Source organism: Erigeron canadensis, chromosome 3 (assembly GCF_010389155.1).
Source record: "Erigeron canadensis isolate Cc75 chromosome 3, C_canadensis_v1, whole genome shotgun sequence".
Taxonomy (NCBI): Eukaryota; Viridiplantae; Streptophyta; class Magnoliopsida; order Asterales; family Asteraceae; genus Erigeron; species Erigeron canadensis.
This window is the reverse complement of record NC_057763.1, coordinates 42,560,536-42,582,189: the sequence shown is the minus strand read 5'-3', so window position 1 is coordinate 42,582,189 and position 21,654 is coordinate 42,560,536. Positions and strand designations below refer to the sequence as shown.

At 34.0% G+C, this 21,654-nt stretch overlaps 3 protein-coding genes across 5 annotated transcripts; all 3 read left to right on the top strand.

The window, feature by feature from the left end:
* The first annotated feature begins 4,523 nt into the window (after positions 1-4,523).
* Positions 4,524-9,012, top strand: LOC122591271 (putative glucose-6-phosphate 1-epimerase). Of its 3 annotated transcripts, XM_043763512.1 has the most exons (10): positions 4,713-4,810; positions 6,137-6,189; positions 6,398-6,543; positions 6,638-6,712; positions 6,825-6,881; positions 6,967-7,130; positions 7,570-7,704; positions 7,813-7,915; positions 8,158-8,257; positions 8,626-9,012. In XM_043763512.1, exons 3-10 carry the CDS (start codon positions 6,433-6,435, stop codon positions 8,811-8,813), a joined length of 933 nt encoding a protein of 310 aa, XP_043619447.1. In that variant the 5' UTR covers positions 4,713-4,810; positions 6,137-6,189; positions 6,398-6,432; the 3' UTR covers positions 8,814-9,012. The 3 variants fall into 3 exon arrangements, with proteins under 3 accessions (XP_043619446.1, XP_043619447.1, XP_043619445.1); XM_043763511.1 differs by lacking the exon at positions 4,713-4,810 and adding an exon at positions 4,524-4,541 and having other exon boundaries at positions 6,137-6,543; XM_043763510.1 differs by having other exon boundaries at positions 6,137-6,543.
* Positions 9,013-12,473: 3,461 nt separating this feature from the next.
* LOC122594155 (ethylene-responsive transcription factor CRF5-like) lies at positions 12,474-13,836 on the top strand. Its single transcript, XM_043766627.1, has one exon. It carries the CDS (start codon positions 12,609-12,611, stop codon positions 13,626-13,628), a length of 1,020 nt encoding a protein of 339 aa, XP_043622562.1. The 5' UTR covers positions 12,474-12,608; the 3' UTR covers positions 13,629-13,836.
* Positions 13,837-16,127: 2,291 nt separating this feature from the next.
* LOC122592858 (mitochondrial carrier protein MTM1) lies at positions 16,128-20,370 on the top strand. The gene is made up of 10 exons (XM_043765175.1): positions 16,128-16,400; positions 17,295-17,369; positions 17,576-17,698; positions 17,815-17,874; positions 18,008-18,178; positions 18,259-18,355; positions 18,825-18,919; positions 19,008-19,157; positions 19,805-19,863; positions 19,942-20,370. The coding sequence occupies exons 1-10, from the start codon at positions 16,278-16,280 to the stop codon at positions 20,093-20,095; spliced, it is 1,107 nt and encodes a 368-aa protein (XP_043621110.1). The 5' UTR covers positions 16,128-16,277; the 3' UTR covers positions 20,096-20,370.
* Positions 20,371-21,654: the final 1,284 nt, after the last annotated feature.

Below are 21,654 nucleotides of genomic sequence, written 5' to 3'. Positions count from 1 at the left end.
TTTCATTAAGGTGCATTAAATAGTTGTACACTTATCATAAAAATTATGGGGTGAACTTTTGATAGGGAAACGTACAACTTTTTCATGCACGTTAAGTGAAACCCTAAAGGCTTTATTTAGTATTTTCCAAAAGGTAAATATTATGGATATAAACACTAAGGAGTTGCCTATTTAGATACAAAGTACATATTTTATACATTTCTCCTGTTATACAAACCTTGTATGTATCTTCTAGCCACTTGCTAAATTACATATCAATAAAAGTCTTGCTTTTAATGCTAAAAAAAAAAAATCTCAACAAATGATTTTAACTCGTAAATGCATTCTTGATTTGTCCTATCAAGCATGTAAGTTTTTTTTTTTTCTTGAATTACCTCTAACTCATAGTCTACATCCCGTAGTCTTAAGTACGTACATAGCTTAATCATTATAAAATGAAGTGTTTTTGATGTCGAAGACCGATTTATTGTTTAAAAAAAATAATCATATATTTGTGATTTGTCATTGACAACAGTACATAACTGTCGCAGTGTGCTAAAATTTGAATTGTTTGTTATCCTTGAACGATAATAACAAAGGAGAAAGTGGTATCACTACAAATAATATTACATTTGTTCAGACATTTAGTTAGTGTGAATAAATTAAAAATTTGTCACGCTTTTATGTGTATATAAATATATAGAACTAAAAGTGCGTAGAAATTTCTCCACACTAAAAAGTGTGAATAACTAAAAGTTCACACTTTTTAGTATGGATTTTCATAGTTATTTTTAATACCTCATTTCTCCACGCTAACTTTAAATGAAGTGCTACAAAATAATTATGAAATTCCACATTAAAAAGTGTGAACTTCTACACACTTTTAGTTCTACTTATTTTTACACACATAAAAGCGTGTCAAATTTTTTAATTTGTTTACGCTAACTAAAAACGTAAACAAATACAACATTATTTGTATATAATTTGTTTGTCCAAAACATACAATATGCTAGAATATGTGTAGAATATGTGTTTCACATAACTCGTATAACTAATGTTAATTCTCATATTGCAATATCATTAAGCCTCAAAGTTATAAACAGTGTCATCGCCACTGTTCCGTTGGTTTATATTCTATTCCGCATCATTATTTAACTTTTGCCATATTGGATCCCGTTTTGGTTCTATTCCTTAGGTTTTTATTGGTTTTTTTCACAGTTTTTTTTGCTTTGTGTTCTCAAGTATCACTGTTCCGTTGGTTTATATTCCGTCCCGCATCACTATTTGGATTTTGTCACAACTTAATCAGATTTTTCTTCTTTTTTGCACAACTTTTGTTTTGTGTTCTTAACTAATATATTGAGAGCTGACACTATTTCATTCGTTCATCTTACACCTCGCATCACTATTCGGATTTTGCATATTGGATACTGTTTGAATTTTTTCCTATTTGTATTTCTTGATATCTCCAGAGTTTTTTTTTTCTTTTATGTTCTCAACTAAAATATTAGAAACTTTTATATATTTTCACGTCACAAACTTTTGAGCATTACTCTTACATTCATTTTGAGATTGTTTACCCTTAGTTTTTTTCTCTCTATATATTTTTTATTTTTTATTTTATTGTACAAACAAACTTATATGTTTCATATCGAATATTTTACAGCATACCAGTGGTATTGTTCTTAAATACGTATAAATTTGATATGACAAGCATCGTAATAAAACATATCTATGATATAGTGCTTTTTGTACTGCCTTTAATTTTTAATAAAACATATCTGTGATTGTTAATTTTTTTTTTCTAAACTTTCTTTTGTCAAATATGAAACCGCATCAATAACAAATACAAACATGATAACTGAAATCCTGTTGCAGGATATACACTTCCTAGTGTCTATTATGACTACGATGATATTAAAAAAGGTCATAATTTACGGCATTTTATCTAGATGTTGAAGTTGAATTTAAATCAAGTAGTTCTATTTTGACAACCCTTGGTCAGTTGAAGGGCATAGGAACCCTTCTAGTTCCAAATCCAACAGATAAAAACACAATATAATTTCGAAATAGTAAAACTAGTAGGGTTGGCAATGTCAGTCCATTTACTCGACATGAAATAAGTTGGTTTGACACAAGCTAAACATTTTTAGGCGGTGGATGCTAGGTTCGGGTCCAGATAATTCACTAACTCTTCTATTTCATCAGTGAAGTTTTTTTTTATTAGTTCTAAAATTTTTTAAAACATTGAAGATGATTGATAAAGGAATTTTTTTTATTAATACAAGATCCTAACAAAAGATCTAAGTCCTAAATGTGATATTATACAATTCTAAGGATGCACGGAGTCGAGAGGTGAGGGAGCCGGTACCGGGCCGGTATCGGTGTGCACACCGCTCCGACCCCCCGGTACCGGTGGGGAGGGGACGCGTCTGGGCACTGTGGTGCCGGTTCTCGTGCCGTTGTTTTTAACCGTTAGAAAAAAAGGAGGGGGGCCCACAAAGTAATGTCTCTCTCCTTCCTTCCTTCTTCTTTCTTTCTTTCTTCTCTCTTTCTTTTGCACCGATCTGTTTCTTTTTTTTTCTTCTTTCAACACAAAATTCACACACACAAATAACACACATATATATCTATATTTTCGGAATCATGAACCATTTCTTCAACAATCCTTTATTTCTTGACAATCATGACCCAACACCCCCAAATTTCCAATCGGACTCGAGTTCATCCGACGAGACGGAACGGTATATTAATCTATTCACAATGACGCATTATGCGATTCAACAAGATGTCCGTATACAAGACGCGACGATCATGGTGAGTCTCACGACCGTCTTCGAGATTACTTTGCCGAGGAACCGAAATTTAATGGGACTTTTTTTAGACAACGGTTTCGTATGAGTAGACGGTTGTTTGTGAAGATAGCTTCAGATTTGGAAAACAATTTTAGTTTTTTTAAAAGGAAGATCGACGCGCGTGGTAAATGGGGGGTTTTCGGCTTTACGTGCGTGGTAAATGGGGAGAGGAGGGGAGGGGTGGCGAGGTGCTCCTAGCAAAAGGGGAAGGGAGGGGAGGAGAAGAAAAATCGGGGAGAAGAGGGGAGGAGTGGGCAAGCTCTCTCCCCACCCTAACAAAAGATCTAAGTCCTAATTAATAGTACAGGATATATACGGATTCAAGCAAACGTTGCCAAAAGGTTGTTGAAGCAAAACATACTTTGCTTGAATCTATCTATATATGTGTAAAGGAATTATTCGGATAAGCCGTTCAAAATATTTGTACTTGAATTTTGTTTAGGTAAATCACCATCGATATATATGCATGTCTTCAATCTCACAACACATTACAATATGTCACTAGTTGCAATAAAACAAGTATTTGTTTGCTAGAGTGTTTCATGTTTTATGTGTTTTCTCAAAAACATGATTCCCTGTAACGTCCGATTATGATTGAAGTTATGAAAAATTATTGTCTTATAATGTTCTTATGGCAACGTCTGACTCAAATGGTAATGTGACCCAACGAAATATGTGACCCAACAAAATTACCAATTCAATGGACTTGATGTGTCTCATCCATTATAACCATGTATTTATTATTATTATTATTATTATTATTATTATTATTATTATTATTATTATTATTAGCCCTAACTTAAAAGATAGTAAACTTATACATTATTAATTTGTTAATAAAGAATTTGAACCCTCATCTCTGGGTAAAAACTCTCCATTACTCTACATGATTGAGATTCTATAAAGTTATTATTAATTTCATATATGAAATTGAGAGAATCTTGACTTTTAGATTAAAATCAAAGGTTGAGATTCAAAATTGATATATAAATCTTGACTCTTAATTTTAATCCAAATATCAAAATCATCAATTTTACCAGTAAAGTTAATAATAACTTTGGATCTCAATCCTACTCCGCACTAGTTCTCATCCAAAATTGTCCAAAAGTTTAATTGATTTGACACGCACACAAATGACCTAAATATACATAAATGCAATAATAGGAGGTCTAAAATGTACACATGTACAATGTATGAGTATTATCATGTTAGCCCATTTTGCCACCCCCCACCATCCTCTTGATTCAGTTTCCTTCATCAAGTTGAATCCTTTTTGTCCCCTCCGACAATTAATTTTTATAAAAAATATTATACATCTCTGAAATCCACAATTTCTCCTCTTTTTACATATAAATAATTTATACTCCCTGTCCCAATTTAAATGTCACGTTGACTAACTTTAACTGTAAATAACTTTGTTTGTGTCATGTAATACTTGATATAAAATATATGAATGGATTGAGTTTTTAATCTACTTTTCGTTCATATAAGTTTCATCATCTACTATATAATACAAACAAAATTATTTATGGTTAAAATTAGTCAACGTAACATTTAAATTGGGACGGAGGGAGTATTTAAAATATATAAATCTTGACCATTTGTACATTTTTACATGTACTTCACGTATCTTCCACGTCCTTCACCTTCCTCTTTTTCCTCCGAACAAGCAGATAATTAATTATCTTTTTTCTTTTTTTTTCAAAGGTTAGTAACACAAACACACATTTCATTCATTATTGTCCTAATTTTTTGCTAATCATTTTTATTATTTATTATTTTTGTTGCACATGTTTTCACAATCTTGCCTCTTAACCCCCCATGTTTCTTTATTCTCTTGTTGTCTATAAAGCAAGTACCTTTTTTAAAAAAAAAAACAAAATAAAAACCAAATTTTTATTCAAGATTCTTGAAATTTCTGAAATAAATTTATTTCCTTTCTTTCAAGCGGTTCACACATCTCAAAACACATCAATGTATGTAAATCTTTTTTATGTTTATACCTACTACTTCGTATTTGTTATTGTTATTATTGTTGTGTTATTTATCTACTGTTTCGTATTTTCTTATATGTTTTTTTTAGATTTGATAATGATAAGTTATCTGCTTATTGTGTTTATATTATATTATATAGTATAAAGTTTTTATGTGATTTTTAGAATCCGGAAATTTAGGAAAGTGGGTTTTGGTTCATAAGTAATAATGTGGGATGTATATAATTTAATTTTTGTTTTTCCTGAACTGGGGAAAAAGATAGGACTTAAATTGGGAGCAACCCTGGTTTTCCTGTTCAGGTTTGCAGGGGTATACGACGAGTCTTTGACTCGTCAAAACACGGTCTAAGTGGGTATTACATGCCCGTTTCTGAATCTTAAGATGTTGACTTAGTGAGGTTTGGACTTGAGACCACTTGTGAGGACATCATGACGCCCGATATTAGGCCATCTTGGTGGTGGTTAGGGAGGAAAAAAAATAATTATTATTTATTTTTATTTTATGGTTTTAATTTGTAAGATCTTGATTTAGGGATATGGGTAGTTGGGTACTGTCCATTGAATATAGAAAATCATTTCTTAGATAAACTCATGAAAGTGTTGTGTGATTTTTCCTTAGTTTTAGTCTTTTAGAATAGAGCCCACTATAATAATTTGAATTTTGAAAGTTTAAGATAAAGTTGTAAACTTGATAGTTACCCTTTTCTAAAGAAAATTTAAATGATAAAATTGTTAACAAATTCCATTTCTAGAAGAGTAATTTTAGGTATGTATAAAAAACTCTATTCTGCAGAAAAGGGAGTAACTTTGTTTGGATAGTGTGTTTTGCTTGTTTTGTATTTCGTTTAGTTCATATTACCTGACATATTTGGTAGGATTTTTTCCGTGTTGAACTTTAGGTAGGAGGTTATGCCTTTGTTATTTTGTAATTTTTTGTTTCATCAAGGGTGGAATGATTAGAGATTTTGTTAGATTGCTTCTAAATCGTAAAGGTGACACTTTTGACAAATATGGATGAAATTTTTAGTTCAACTTTAGGTAGGAGATCATGTATCTTTCATTTTTGTTAATTTGTTTGCCATCAAAGGTAAGAGTTTCAAAAATTTAGTATATAACCCGTAAAGTGGGCTCGACTTTTGAGAGCGACGGAGTAATTTTGTTATGAGCATGTGTATTTGCTTGTTATGTAATAAATTTGATTGCTTTTGTTTGAAAATTTGGTTGAATATATTTGTTTGAAATGTTGAATATTAGGTAAAGGATTCTTGCATTAAAATATTGACTTTTGTCCATCTTATCTTTTGCTAGGTGGTATGAATAGAAGCATTCACTCTCGGAAATTGTAATTCGAGGAATTTTAGGTTGATTTCTATCTTCTAGTAGCAATCCGGTGGAATCTTGTGAGGGCTGGTTTAAGGAAAAAAACGAAATAAGTAGTCTAGATATAAATATCGTTCACAAGTGTACAAAAATATTTTTCACTAGTTCACACGTAGCACCACCTTTTGAATGATTTCGGCATTTGGTACACGCAAAAGGTGTGATCAGGCTTTGTGAAAATCACAATAGGGGACTATCGCGATTGTCCAAGAGAGGCAAGAAAAATGGGGCACTCTGCTGTGGTTTGGGATTCACGGTTGGCTCTTGAAACAACAAAGGATTGGAATGGAATTGAGCAAATTGTGCTTCGAAATCCCCAAGGAGCGTCGGCTAGGGTTAGTTGCTCTTTTCTTCCATAAATTTAAGAACTTATGTTCATTATCAAGAAAATCTTGCATTAATCAATCTTCTATTTGGATATATATGCAGGTTAGCTTGCATGGAGGTCAGGTGGTATCATGGAGAAATGAAAGGGGCGAAGAACTTTTGTTTACAAGTAGCAAGGTGCTCCCTCTATTCCTTTAAGCTAAACTCTTACTTAAGCCATGGTTTTGGGCCATTTATATCTTATTATTTGTGCAACTGATACTCATATATCGGTATTTGACAAATTTAGGGGATTCTTAAGCCCCCAAAGGCAATGCGAGGAGGTATTCCAATCTGTTTTCCTCAGGTATGTTTGTTTATGACTCTCGTGTATTACCTTATGATCAATGAACAAAGTTCACTTATACATTTATGTAAATTCATGGATGTAGTTTGGTAACTGTGATTCACTTGAGCAACATGGCTTTGCAAGAAACAAACTTTGGATGGTTGATGATGATCCCCCACCGCTTCCTGCCAATGATTCTCATGGAAAATCTTTTGTCGACTTGCTACTGAAACCGTCTGACGAAGATCTCAAGTTTTGGCCACACAGGTTGTACTTTAGTCCCTAACTCCCAATACTCGTGAACCATTTAATTGTCAAATAATGCTTAACAGATATGGTTTGAATGGTCTTTAATCATAATTTAAGCGAGGACTCCTTAGTCAGGCAAAATGGGAAGGTCGAATAACGGCTCAACAATGGTTTAGGGTCAACAAAATGAGTTGGGTTGACTGATTAACTGTTATCTTTTTTATCTATGTTATTAATCTACAAATTTAATTCATTACATATAGTTGGAAAAATCTGTTCCTTAAATGAAGCAATTGAGGAGGTCGTAAAAGCATTTGTGTGCTTTGCGTGCCCTTTTCACTGATAATAGTCTTTGACCCATCTCCATTTTAGCTAAACATTTATCGTTACAAATTTCTTTGTTCAAAAGTTTTAGCCTGCAAGTGTTGACCATTAAACCGAATACCTTTTTCTGCAGCTTTGAGTTTCGCCTCAGAGTCTCCCTTGGGATAGATGGGAACTTGAGCTTGATATCTCGCATTAGAAATGTTAATGGGAAGCCTTTCAGTTTTTCATTTGCTTATCACTCGTATCTCTCTGTTTCTGACATAAGGTATGGGCTCCAGCTGATATGTTTGGTATTTTGATCATATGAAATCTCAAGTGGATCTCTCCAATAACAATGATTTACCTTTTTTTTGTGTGTGTGTGTGATTTATAGTGAAGTGAGGATTGAAGGGCTAGAAACAATGGACTACTTTGACAACCTTTTTAAACGAGAGCGTTTTACAGAACAAGGAGATGCTATTACTTTTGAATCCGAGGTAAATTTATCTATTTCTCGAGTTCTTTTAAACAAATTTGTTATGGCTGATACGGCTATAGCCGAGAAAATAGGCAGGTTGGCTAACAGGTTAAAGGTTCATCATGTATTATATTTTGGATGTGGCTCAATGGGAGTTGGGTTTGATTGACCCACCAATGGTTTTTACCGTGTTCATATACAAGTTATTTATTACATTTCATTACAGACACTATAATTGAAAGAATTAATGGTTTGTTTCAGATTGATCGTGTCTACCTTAGTTCTCCGAATTGTGTTGCTGTACTTGATCATGAAAGGAAGCGTACATATGTGATAAGAAAGGAAGGGCTACCAGATGTTGGTTAGTTTTATTATAAATTTTTCTGCTGTTTATCTAATTGTCCTACTCCCAACATCCTGACTTCTCAAAACATACTAATTTAAAATTCAAAACAAACATGTTCCTATAGATAAGACTTGTTCTTTGCTCAAATATCAATTTTGAAGCTAAACCTATGTTGGGTTGTCACAAGTTTAAGATCATCAATGTTCATTCTACAATCTTGTTTTTCATAAAATCAAATGCACTTATCAATCTCACTTAAAAAATTGCTAACCATCATTGTATTCGACTTTGAAACTGTCTGATTGAACTCAAAGTCAAACACACTTTCTTTTAATAACGACGTTAATCTAACATTTTTGCGGTGATATCTGCAAAATCTCAAGTGGTGTGGAATCCATGGGATAAAAAATCAAAAGCAATGCCAGATTTGGGAGACGATGAGTACAAGCAGATGTTATGTGTTGCTGGTGCTGCAATAGAGAAACCAATTACTTTGAAGCCAGGTGAAGAATGGACGGGCCGTTTAGAGATTGCAGTTGTGCCATCCAGTTTCTGCAGCGAGGATCTCTGATTTTCAGTTGAGGTGCCTCGGTATAAGATACTCTTTTGAGTTTGTTCTTTTCTTTTGCACATGGAAGTAGATTTCTGGTGTCGGTTTTTAGCATTTAAGCATCATGTAATCTATCATTAGGATGGCGAGTAGTTGAATATTGTATCTTTTAGTTTTAAAGATGAATGCATACTAAAATCGAGCCAACATGTTATTTTGACGGGTGTTCTTAAAATACAAATAATGTTACTCGGAATCTACTGGGTGTCCATAATTTGACCTAAACCATGGACCTGGTCAACTGGCTAACATAAATCTTTTGTGCGTTGGCTAGATTGATGCTGTTGAAATTGACCGAATCACGATTTACAAAAATTTTAGATAATGCATTATGAGATTTTAGGCAGCTGAGAATAAATTTACAACAGAACTTAATCAAATATACCACAGTGTGAGCTATTACGCTTTCTTCAAAGGATGTGTACATTATATGTTTGTATAATTTGTTAGTATAAAAGTTACATGTTATGGCATGTGTATCAAATTTAGGTATACTACCAAATGAGGGTCTTGGGAGGAAATAAATTCTAATCACTTGGATGTGGGAGTGATCACGGGCAGAAAAAACTCGGACCGGATTGGACCAGTTGTCGCTTGGGTTGAACCAGAAACTGAAAGTTGGGAAGACTAAGGACAGTTAACCAGATTTACCGTGCTCAGTTTTGGTCCGAGGTTAGTAACGGGCTGGGTTGATTGTTAAAAATCGAAAATCGAGATATGTGACTATGAATATATGTAAAAGAAGAGTCTAAAACCAACATGACCATATTAGTCCTAACTAAGATGACATAGCATATCATGTATGGTTAATGACTGACTGTTGATGAAATAAAACTCAACAACAATAAATAAATCCAAGTGGTAATCACAACAGGAAACAAGTTACGTGGGTTTTAGTTTAACGTTGGTTCACTTGGGTTATTGGTTTTGTAGCTGCTTTGGCCCGGCCCGAAATTCATGTATATTGTGGACTATGAACCAGACCCAGCCCTTATGGGTTGTATTGGGTTTCGGTCTAGTTACAGGCCAGTAGTGGCCACACCACACCGACGACTAATAGGTATTACTTTAGGTCGCGTTTGTTTCACATAATTTGATTGAATCTGATGAAATTGGAATTGAATTCCGTTCTTTCATACGTTTGGTTGTTTAAAGAAGTAGGAATTTCATTCCGTAGGAATGTAAACATTTCATCATTTGATGGAATCTTCATTCCTTGGGGATGGAGGAAGGAATTTCAATTCTTATGTTACTTGAATTCTCAAAAAATCAAAAACATTTCGTCAAATTCCATTACTTCAGATTCCAATTCATTCGAAAGATTACATTCCTTTCAAAAACATTATGTGAATCAAACGCGCCCTTAAAGTCTTGCAAAGTCTTTTGAAACGGACTTGGTTGATTATTAGTCACTATTAAAGTCTTCTGGCTCAGCATTAAGTTTGAACTTTGGATTGATTAGCCGGATGCGTTTTATGATGCGACTTTAAAGTTTAAACACCTTCGGCTTCAAGGTACGTACCCAATCAAACAAAATACCAAATGGTATAATACCGGGTGTAAAACTTTTTAGTCAAAGATACTAATTAAATAATTAATTATTGTCGACAATAGATCGGTTTGATACCTCATCAGTCTTGTCACTCTTGCATACATATGGGTGATATGGAAATGCTGAAATGATTCTATATTCTCAAACAAGCAGGCCTCACTCCGTTTTGCAACAAGGGAACTCAAATCAATAAGCTTCTCGTGACTATCAAACAAATTTGACAAGCTCCGTCTTAATTGGGATCGTTGGAACACTTTTAATTTCTAATTTCTCTGTTGTCTTCTGCTTTGTTTTTAATTTATCGTTACACTCTGTACTCTTACTCTTGTATTTGTATCGCCGTGTACTCCTAACATCTCGCTAGTTTTCTTCTTCTAATAAAATTTTGAATGTTCAAAAAAAAAAATTTATTACGAGTAATATTAATACATTTAAATTTAAATGTAGGTGTATAGTGTGTATTTATACGTGCATACTTTTATTATCATAAAATAAATAAAGACGACGTACCTTTCACTTTGAAAAAACAATTGTTTCATATGCACACACATCAACTTTGAATTGTCCACTTATTCACGCATGACTTGTCTCCAGTAGTTTCTTACGAGTATGTATTTTTTTCCTTTGACGAGTCAATTAAATTTAACTTATTAGAGATGTTTTTTTCCAATCTAACTTTGCTAGGATTTCATAAAAATCATAGATGAACGACTATTTTTTTTATATGAATTATAACATAAATAAATTTTAAATATATAATTAGGATATTGATTTTCACAAACTACTTTTATATCTTTTGGATAAGTTTTAAAGCGAGGATTGACTAATTAATGACTTGTGATTTTATTTTATTTTTTACATTATTTTTTATTTTTTTAATTTACATATGCTCTCCACACACGTACATCCATAATTTGGGAAGGAACACCTAAATACAGTTGCATTCGTACGTATTTAAAAATAAGCAAAAGCTAGTGACAACGACAAACACAGTAGGGTAGGGTGGGTTTGGATTTAGTTATGTATTTTAAATATATTGCTTGGACCCCAAGTTTAACACCTCGTACGAGTAACCAGCACGTTGTGTCTATGATTTTAATCAGAAGATAGAAAATACCGACAGTATTCGAAAGCGGCTTTTTTCTTTAATTATATGATCTCCGATAATGTTGTTGATTTACTTCTGCCAAGTTTAAATATTAATCATTCATTTACTCCGTATTATTTAGTCAACAATGCGTTACAAAATGTAAATTTATTCAAGCATCATTTAATATATGCTCATCGGCCACTTTTAATCTTATGTTTAAGGTACCATTAATTGGATAAGACAATTAACATTTTTTTTTTTTACATATATACAGTAAGCTAGTTTCATACTTTTCTTTATTATTTGTAAATGATATGATAGAAATGATGTAGCTAGATTTTCATAATTCTTAATGACCGTGATCCATATATACGTTTGGAAAATAGTAAAACTTTTTTCCATACACTATAAGTGTCTTAAAATATTTTGCTAAAACATTATTGATATTTAAAATTAACTTAGAAGTTAGGTACGTACCTTCAACTACCACTTATTTTAAAAAAAAATGGTTAGGTTTGGATCAATCCATACGCCTTTTAGATTTCCTTGGAGAACAAGAAATTTTCTTTTAAAAAAAGCAATATAATTCATCGGTAAAATGAAAATTCATTTCACATTTGAATCTTAGAAACAGTTTCCGAGATTCATTTTCTGATAAGTTAATGCCAATATCGATCACTGTAAATTAACTTCATTTCAAAGAAAAAGCTAAATAAACTTTAAAAACATAACTACTTATATAAATTAATTACTGTTTTCATGTAAAAAAATATTTTGTACGTATTAGTGTATTACCCATGAACTACTTTTAGCAAAATTGTTATACGTACATGCAACCATCTTCAATTTGAAGTTAAAAGGTTCGAATATTTATATAAATAAATGGATAGTATCATAAAAAGTAGCCGACTAAATCAAATATCTTCCCTTTGATTTCTCCAATTTAAACTCATTCAATATATTAAATCTCTCCATCTATATCACTCCCCACACTTTTAGCTACCCCTCGACCGTTTCATATTTCTTCTCTACTCTATCATAAATTAATTAATAACAATAATATTTTCTTTAAACATCTTTCAATTCGATCATCTTTTAATTAACATGTGAAGAAATGGTACACTTTCTGCCCTCTTCTTCTTCTTCTTCAAAATTGATCAGTGTAAATCGTGTAATTACAACCAAGGAACAACCGATAATCGGTTCACCAAGGATGTTAACAATGTCTATGACTGATCGAGATGCCACCGATTCTTCGAGTGATGATGAACAAGAAGAAAACAACAACAACAACAACAACAAGAAGCAGCAGTTATTGGGTCATGTCGTCAAGAAAGTTAAAAGGTATGTGAGTGTCATCAAATTTGAAACAAGTACTTCTAGGAATATTGATCATATGATTGGAGAAAACAATAATGGTGGCAAGAAAAAACCCAAACGTAGTAGGATCCGAAAAAAACAAGGATCATCATCAATGGACAATAAGGTTTTAGATCAAAAGGAGGCGGAGGGCCGTTTAGGGATGAATCATGAACGAAAGTATCGCGGTGTAAGGAGACGACAATGGGGGAGATGGGCTGCTGAGATTCGTGACCCTATAAGTCGTACTAGGATTTGGTTGGGTACTTATGATACTGCAGAGGAAGCCGCTTTGGTTTATGACCAAAGAGCTATTGAGTTACGTGGCTCCCAAGCCCAAACTAACTTTTTGCCCCCACCACCACCACCTCTGGTGGGGGCGGCCCCATATATTGATCGGGTGTCAATAATGCCCGATCAATATTCTGATCATTCTCATAGTACTCTTCTTTCCTCACCAACCTCAGTTTTACGTTTTGATGAAGAGGGCACCAAAAACCCCTTGACTCCTATAGAACTACCTCATGAACCGAGTAGTACTAACCCGTTTTCTTATGATAATTATTCGGATTATGATATGAATTTTGAATACGATTTCTTTGATTTTCGGGTACCCTCTCCGGTTGTCCTTGAAGAATTAGTTAACTTTCCGAACAATATTGATGATGTGGATGTTGAATCAAGCGAAGTACTCTTAAAATTGGATGATGATATCAGTTCATGGAAATGGGATATGGATAGCTTCTACCAAGATCCTCTTGTTGCGTTGAAATAATATTTGGGCTTACAACCAATTGAGGATATTATTCATCAATTAACACATTGCTAGTTTTGATATCCAGTTTTCTAGAAATAAGATGCATGTTGGATGATGATGTTAATAATAAATAGTAGTAGCAATGAACATATGCGATGGAATATTGGAATGTCTATGTTTATTTGGTTCGTTTGTATACGATGATGCACATTGCTTTAAAGTAACTTTATATCTTTGGAGAAACTTCGAGAGATATATTGTGGCTAATCTAACATAGATATATCACTTGTGTATAATTTAGTTATTATTTTTATTATTATTATTATTACTTTTGGGGTTTATTAAATACAGCCCTTAGGGCTAAGGGCTATATTTAAGGTGCATAAATTATTTGTATATTTACCATGAAAATCAGGGGTGAACTTTTAATATGGAAGGTACAAGTATTTTTATGCACGATAAATGGCTGTATTTAGCATTTCCCAAACGAATTAGGAGTATTAGTTAGTAGTTAGTATTCGAGACATTATACTAACGTCTAATTAGACAATATGCGTAACTTGAACCATGCATGTGATGAAACCCAGAACTTTCAAAACCCCCCAATATTTAACTACTACAAATATAAAAAGAGAGATTCAAATCCTAATAGATTTCCTCAAGGTAATCACATAAAAAAAATAAAAAGTTGTTTTCATGTTTAATAACTAGTCGGTTCAGATCTTTACCAAGTTCAAATATATTAAAAGAATCATCAAAGTTTTTACATTTAAAACATCATTTAAATGATTTCAATTATTCACAACAAAATTTCATGATATCGTCATTAACACCATATATAATGCGAAAGTTTTGTCTTTGAATGGATTATAAAACTTTTTGTCGATGGATAAACATGCTAATTTGATTAGAATTACATTGTCGAGTTTAAAATAAAAAGAAAAAAAATGAAAATCAAGGAAAGGGAAAACAAAGAAAAGAATAAGAAAAATACATAAAGAGCAATTTTGATATATATAAAAAAGTTAAATTGTATTTTTGAGTCTAAAATGGAAAAAAAAAGGAAGAATCTAATAACTAAGTCGAAAATTAAGTCCGTTGAAATATGAAATATAGTAAAACATATATGGTAACTTTAGTTATGGTAAGGAGTCTCCTTGGTAATGTAGAAAATTTACGCAACGGTCGGTAATTGAAAAAATAAAAACAACAAATTATAGATAGAGGGAGCCAGGAAGGAGAGCCTGCATACACCACCACCACAACAACAACAATTAAAACAAATTAATGAACTACTAAAATTTAATTAGGGTTTAAACAATCCAGTTTCAATCAATTTTGTGTCCTTGATTATTGTTATTACGAATTAAGATTCAAGATGAACTTTTTCTTGAAAAAAAATAAAACAAAAAGATGCTTCTTAGAGTAGATGATGTTGCTGAGGAGCAAGTCAGTACGGTGGAAGTATTGAAGGCAAGTCTGCCAGAATCAAACCACCGGATTGATGAAATTCTGGTCAAGCAACACCGAGATTGTTCGTTGTCCATTATACCTTTTCGGAAGGGATCCAACACGCAAAACCCTAACAATCATCCAAATATTCCGATATCTTCGGCTTCCATATGTGTATGCCAGCATCAAGAATCGTTGTGCCCCTAAGGATGTGTACGAGGCCATTTTTTATCAGTTGGCGCTGATTGTCAACACCGACCACTTTTCGAATACAATAATAATAACAATAATATAGTGGTCTTTTTTATTATTTATCATATGGAGTATTTACAGAATAAGAAGCGTAAGTAGAAAAAGTTATTGAAACAAATGTTGAGGCACTAGTGGCCTACGCTTGGCAAATGTGGTGTGAATATGATTTATATCGGGAAGAAGCCCCTTGTTGATCATGTAGGTGGTTTCTTACTTTGATGAACAAGCAGCAGCAGGCATGGCAACAACAAATGACAAATCATGAGCACGTACCTCAAGACTACATTACCAATTTGGTTCGGTAATTAATCTTACTTACAAACAAGTGTCATCAAATTTTAACTATTCACAACAAAATAGAAAGAAAAACATGTTGATTTGATTAGAATTACATTGCATTCTCAAGCCTAAAATAGAAAGAAAAGAATTATTTGAAAAGAAAGGAAAGGAAAGAAAAAAGAATAGGAAAAAAAATAACATAAAGAGTATACTTGATTAAAAAAAAAAAAGTCAACCAACACCCAACCAGCTACCAGCACCCAACCAGCCACCAACAATGAGACCACGTGTCCTTATTGTAACTTCACGGGAACCGGTGCGGCAGTGTTGTTGCACCGTGCCAAGGACTGTTGGTACACAGAAATAAATGAGATTTCGAGTCGAGTCAACAACTATGGTAGTAACTATTTGGTTTGGTGTAGTTAGCTTACAAATTATGTGGGCAATTTTGTAAATTGGAAAAAAGGTGTGGAATTTGATTTTTGATATTTATGGCAAAGGTAAAGGGTCTTCGGTTCGACGCTACGAATATACTGCCTTTTTTCTTTTTTACTAGTTGTATCATGTCACTCCACCACCGCCTCCTGATTACCACCATGCAATTCTGAAAATTCAACCCAACCGCCGCCACCAACACGTGGCATCTTTTAATTTAATCAAACATTACAATCCTTCAACAATAAGATGACGTCACCGTCGTCGTCGTCGTCGTCTGATTTCAATTTGAATTTACCGGAAAGAGCTTTCTCTGCCGGTGCCGCCGCGTTTCTGTCCGCAATCATTGTTAACCCACTTGATGTCGCCAAGGTGGTTTTTCCTTTCTTTCTATGTTCCGTATATTATTAAGGATATGTTTTTTTTGCAGTTTCAGGAAAAAATGTATATTATTAATTAATCAATACGACTGCTTGAATTATTGTACAAAAAAAAAAGACGAATTTGTGTAGTGAAATGTATAGAAAAAGAAAGAAGCAATGTTGAGAGTAGGGAGGGAGTGATCATTCATAATTTTAACAAACAATATAATATGGATAATATCTTTGGATTCGTGTGGTGGCGCTTTTCGGATTGTAGCATTTCGCGAGGTTAACATCAAGTGGATATATCTGTAAGACTAATGTTTTAACATCGGCGATATTTCATCTTGTTATGAGTAGACAGTCTTAGAGGGAGCACGGTCCCAAATCGTTGCCTTTTTGTGATGTCTGGAATAAAATTATTTTATGAGTGTGCATTTGACTCCACTAGGACTCCTGAATCGTATCATACGTTAACCTGAAATTTCTTCGGTCGTTAGATAATCTCAACTAAGGTGATTGATGACACTAAAATCATGAATGTAGTAAAGGTAAACATTTTTGGACTTAAAAAACCAGATAGATGTTGCTAGTAGTTTGTTAAATGTATACTAGTAATGTACTGATGTGAAACTTGAGTGCAATCCTCCTGGACAAGAAAGTCTTGTCTGCCATTAGACCGTGATTGATCATGTTGGTCGTCTTGCATTTTGTCTTGCTTGCTTGCTTGTAGTTGATATTTATTCAATAAGACTTGACTAATTGAATATTGACCATTTTGACCCATGTATGTACTTTATGTAAAATTAGTAAAAAACTAAATATACCATCTGTTAGAATTGCAACCATCTTAAATTTTGGAAAGTGGAATTAACTATTGTCTTTGTGTTATCTGAATTTGCAGATTAGGTTGCAAGCTCAGGCTGCTGGTGTTCCCTATCAGAATGTCAACTCCACGTGTAACTTTGTAACAAAGACAGTATGTTAAACCTCCTTCATCTTTTTATCTAACTGATTACTTAAGACTACATATACAACATAACTTTACTACTTGTTCAGCGTGAATCTGTGTTTGACTAATTAGGACCATATGCTGTTATCAAACTTTTTTGCATAAATGAAGTATAGTAAAGCTAAAGGATATATTCCAGTTTACAGCGTACTAGTTGTTGATTTGTTTATCAGATGCTAGAAGATGCAAGATGTTTCCCATCATGCAATCGTTCAATACTTGGCGAGCCAGCTTGCACTCCACAGTCTTCTCAGTATAAGGGCACTTTTGATGTCTTCCAGAAAATTATCCGTCAGGTTTGTTATATTACCGGACCTGGTAAATACTACTCATACGACATGGATTTCTGGTACTATGATGTAAATACATGATTTCTAATTTGCTGGTCTAATAGTGGAGCTTATATGCACAGGAAGGATTTGCCCGGTTGTGGAGAGGTACAAATGCAAGTTTGGCATTATCAGTGCCCACGGTAAGTCTTTAGGTCAGTATTCAAGTTCTTCTAGAGTGAGTAGAAAATAGTCAAAAAAAAAAAAAACCCTATTATCTGCATAATTTAGTGAAATAATATTGTTTTTACAGTTGCAGTATATACTTGTTACCAGGTGGGTATCTACATGCCCTGTTATGACATTTTCCGAAACTATATGGAAGAGTATTCATCTCAAAATGCTCCAACAATGACACCTTATGTCCCGCTAGTTGCAGGTTCTGTTGCCCGTTCACTGGCTTGTATATCCTGTTATCCTGTTGAACTAGCAAGAACTCGTATGCAGGTAAATCTTATTTTTCTGTATTTTGAATCTCATGGTCCGCAATAAGGAATTGTCATAATCCTCCCCTTTTTATGTGATAGGCATATAAAGAACAACATGGTACAAAGCTCCCTGGAGTTTGGAAAACATTAGTTGGTGTTGTGAATGCAGATACAAACACAAAGAAGCTTCAAAGCCGTAAGTTTCTCGTGTTTAATGTTTCAATGCCCATAACATAAAGGATGCATATTGTTCTCTAGAAGTTATTTGTATAGTTGGTAAAACAGGCAGGAAAATAACGGGTCAGAATGGGTAACTTCTTATTGTCAAACTGTCAAAGTGTGTGGGTAGACGACCTTTCAATCCTTATCTTTCCATTTTTCCATGTTCATAAACAATTGATTTATTACCTATGCTTACAATAACTATGAGTATTATATCATCAACGCTTTTGAATGAAGGCACTTGGAAGGTTGTAAGCACTTGAATATATTTTCGGTGACTTCTCAATCGTTTCATCCCTTTTTTAGGCTTTTTTTGAAGTTTTGCCCCTTAGACATGTTATCGGCTATGTACAACCTAAGTTGACCTATTTTTACACAAATGGACTGAACACGCGAGCTCTAGATATCTGTAATAAATGCCGAGTCATATTAATCTTGTGCAGCCTATCGTAGCTTTCGGTTTTTGTGGACTGGCCTTGGTGCACAGCTATCTCGCGATGTCCCATTCTCTGCAGTTTGTTGGGCTACCCTTGAACCAGTAAGATTTGTAAACTAAAGGTTCTGCTATTAGCACCTTAAGATGCAAAATAATGTCAAAACTGTAAGCACGGTGATCTTTCCTGCAGGTCAGAAGAAGCCTCCTAGGCATGTCTGGCAATGAAACTAGCCTTATTAGCGTTCTTGGTGCAAACTTTACTGCTGGTGTTGTTGCAGGAAGCCTTGCGGGTGCCTTTACGTGTCCTTTAGATGTTGCAAAGACACGACGTCAAATAGAGGTACTTCTTTCTTTGTCCCACGACCATTATACTAGATTAAATACATATTTCATTTTAGCACTCCGTTTCATTTGATTGATGAAAGAGAACTGGGGAGAAATATGTTGATACTGAATGATAAATTGAAGAAACTGATAATAAAAGCACTCAACGAATGCCGCCATATTCAAGAGATAGACTAGATCTCTCCAATGATCATACTCTTACAAATAGTAATAACGCTCGAATGCTTTTGCCCACCGTAGGCCTAGCTAATATGAAATGTGAAAAACTAATAAAAAATATTTATTGTCTTTGAAATTTCTAGTCGTTGCTTGACATACCCTATGAAGGGATCTTCACCCTTCAGTTTCCATCCTAGGCTCGGCGTTTAACTATTTTAAGGATAGATAGAATGGTGTAGGGGATACTTGGAAAGTGTTTGTGATAGAAGGCCTAAAGCAGTGTATATAAAAAACAGGTGTGAAACAACTGAACCTATAAACAGTTCGGGTCATCAAGTTATCCAATTTAATTGCTATGGGATTCTCAAACTTGAATTTGGGTTCTCGACTGAGTCGGTTTTCTTGCTGTGTGGTTCAGTTAAATTTTGTTCTTAAACATGCCTGAAGCATCCAATACTCATTTTGTTCAATTAACACTTTCAGAAAGATCATGCCCGAGCATTGACGATGACAACCAGACAAACATTGGTCGAGATATGGAGGTATGTACATGGCCACTTTAGTTGTTTCGTTTTGATTATCATTAGAAGTTTGACTTGTGGGTTCTAATCATGGAGCAGGGATGGAGGAATAAAGGGACTCTTCACAGGAGTTGGTCCTCGTGTTGCACGTGCAGGTCCATCCGTTGGTATTGTAGTTTCCTTTTATGAAGTTGTAAAGTATGTCCTCCACAACAGAAGACATTCATCTGCTGATAAAGATGATATGGTTTAAACACCCGAGTGCAAACTAGAACATTATGATCTTCATTATTTTTGAAGACTATGATTCCCCATTAAAATTGCATAATATTGCCAAGCTTACTGGCATAGGAAATGTAACAATTATGTTGAACTGCGATGCCAACCTGCAATTCTTTAGTTTGATTCATGGTTAATCATACCATAGACATTAGATTTAATGTAAAACCCATGATGAGCAATCATCTAAAATATATCAATTCTATTTTATAGATGAAATAAATAAAGGTCCAATATCATTCTTGTTAATGACACAAATCTGTAGACATTTGATGAAATATAACTCGACCATTGAAGAATGGCCCGCCCCTTCGCATTCCAACTCTTTTGATTCATGAGATACCTCTCTAGTTCAATTTTACTATTGTGTTGGTTAAGTGCTGTAAAAATAGTACGAGTGTGGGAAATCTACATCGAGTTTATCATTCCGACTAACTTTTATGGCCAATTCATATCAATTCGATGTGACCAATAAAAGACCGGAAAATAATAGCAGAATCATTTTGCAAGATATTACAGATCCATTTGTCCAGATTTTTAGTTTGCAAACACAATCAAAAACATGCTTATTGAAACTCATACAGTTGCTTGGACCGTGGGGCCAGGGGTGATAATCTACTTCCCGGGCCAGGTGGCATGATTGCACCAAAAAAGAGCATCTAACTTATGCATGATCCACTTGGCTCCGGGGGGATATAGCTCAGTTGCTAGAGCTTTGCTCTTGCAATTTGGTGGATTATGGGTTGGATGTCTAATTGTTCAGACCTCTTCTTTTGTACAAGCCTGATTAGCTGATTAAACAAAAAGTATCCATGTGCACAAGTATACCGGACAGATGCAACTGCATTGCCTCATTAGATAACATAGTAGGTCTTTTGATGCTTCTCAGGGAGCAAAATAATGCTAATTGATATCAAAGGCACCTATTACTTCACTATGTAAATAGGGAACTCCTTCAAAACAGACCACATGGAAAGGCATCCAACCGATGGACGAGCATTGTAGTCAGTCACCCTATCTAAATTTTAGGTACTTTAAAAACTAGTACCGAAAACCTACAAAGTTCGCCAATAGGTTGTGCTTAATACTTGTGCTTGTGTGTGCCCTTAAATGAAGTCATTTACTTTCCATATAAAGATTGCTGCTCTCATATGGCCTCCTAACTCCGTAAGACAAAAGAATTAAATACTATATCCTACTGTATTATGGCCTAACTACATTAATCACATCAACGGCTCTTCTAAATGCAAAAGAATGTCTCATTGTATGCATCAAGCTTATTCCAAATATTTCTATTGTATGTATCTGATCACTTCTATAACATGTAAACTAATATCTCTATCATATGTATATGACTCCCCCAGTAACATATAAACTGATGATATGGCAGTGTATGTGTCTCCCCCATCAGGTTAAACAATATTATTTCAGAAATTTAAGTGGGTCATCATCAAAGACTGGGGAGGTGGGATCATCAAAGACTGGGGCAGAGGGGTGTTGGGATTCCTTCATGATTGTAACAGTAGCATAGTA

What these genes read in the sequence shown, in the direction of transcription:
- LOC122594155 (XM_043766627.1), top strand. Translation starts at nt 12,609, where the DNA reads ATGGTACACTTTCTGCCCTCTTCTTCTTCTTCTTCAAAATTGATCAGT.
- LOC122592858 (XM_043765175.1), top strand. Translation starts at nt 16,278, where the DNA reads ATGACGTCACCGTCGTCGTCGTCGTCGTCTGATTTCAATTTGAATTTA. An exon ending in TCCAGAAAATTATCCGTCAG is followed by an intron (nt 17,699 to 17,814) that starts GTTTGTTATATT and finishes TTATATGCACAG; the next exon opens with GAAGGATTTGCCCGGTTGTG. An exon ending in ACATTGGTCGAGATATGGAG is followed by an intron (nt 19,864 to 19,941) that starts GTATGTACATGG and finishes ATCATGGAGCAG; the next exon opens with GGATGGAGGAATAAAGGGAC.
- LOC122591271 (XM_043763511.1), top strand. Translation starts at nt 6,433, where the DNA reads ATGGGGCACTCTGCTGTGGTTTGGGATTCACGGTTGGCTCTTGAAACA. An exon ending in TTCCAATCTGTTTTCCTCAG is followed by an intron (nt 6,882 to 6,966) that starts GTATGTTTGTTT and finishes TCATGGATGTAG; the next exon opens with TTTGGTAACTGTGATTCACT. An exon ending in CTCTCTGTTTCTGACATAAG is followed by an intron (nt 7,705 to 7,812) that starts GTATGGGCTCCA and finishes TGTGATTTATAG; the next exon opens with TGAAGTGAGGATTGAAGGGC.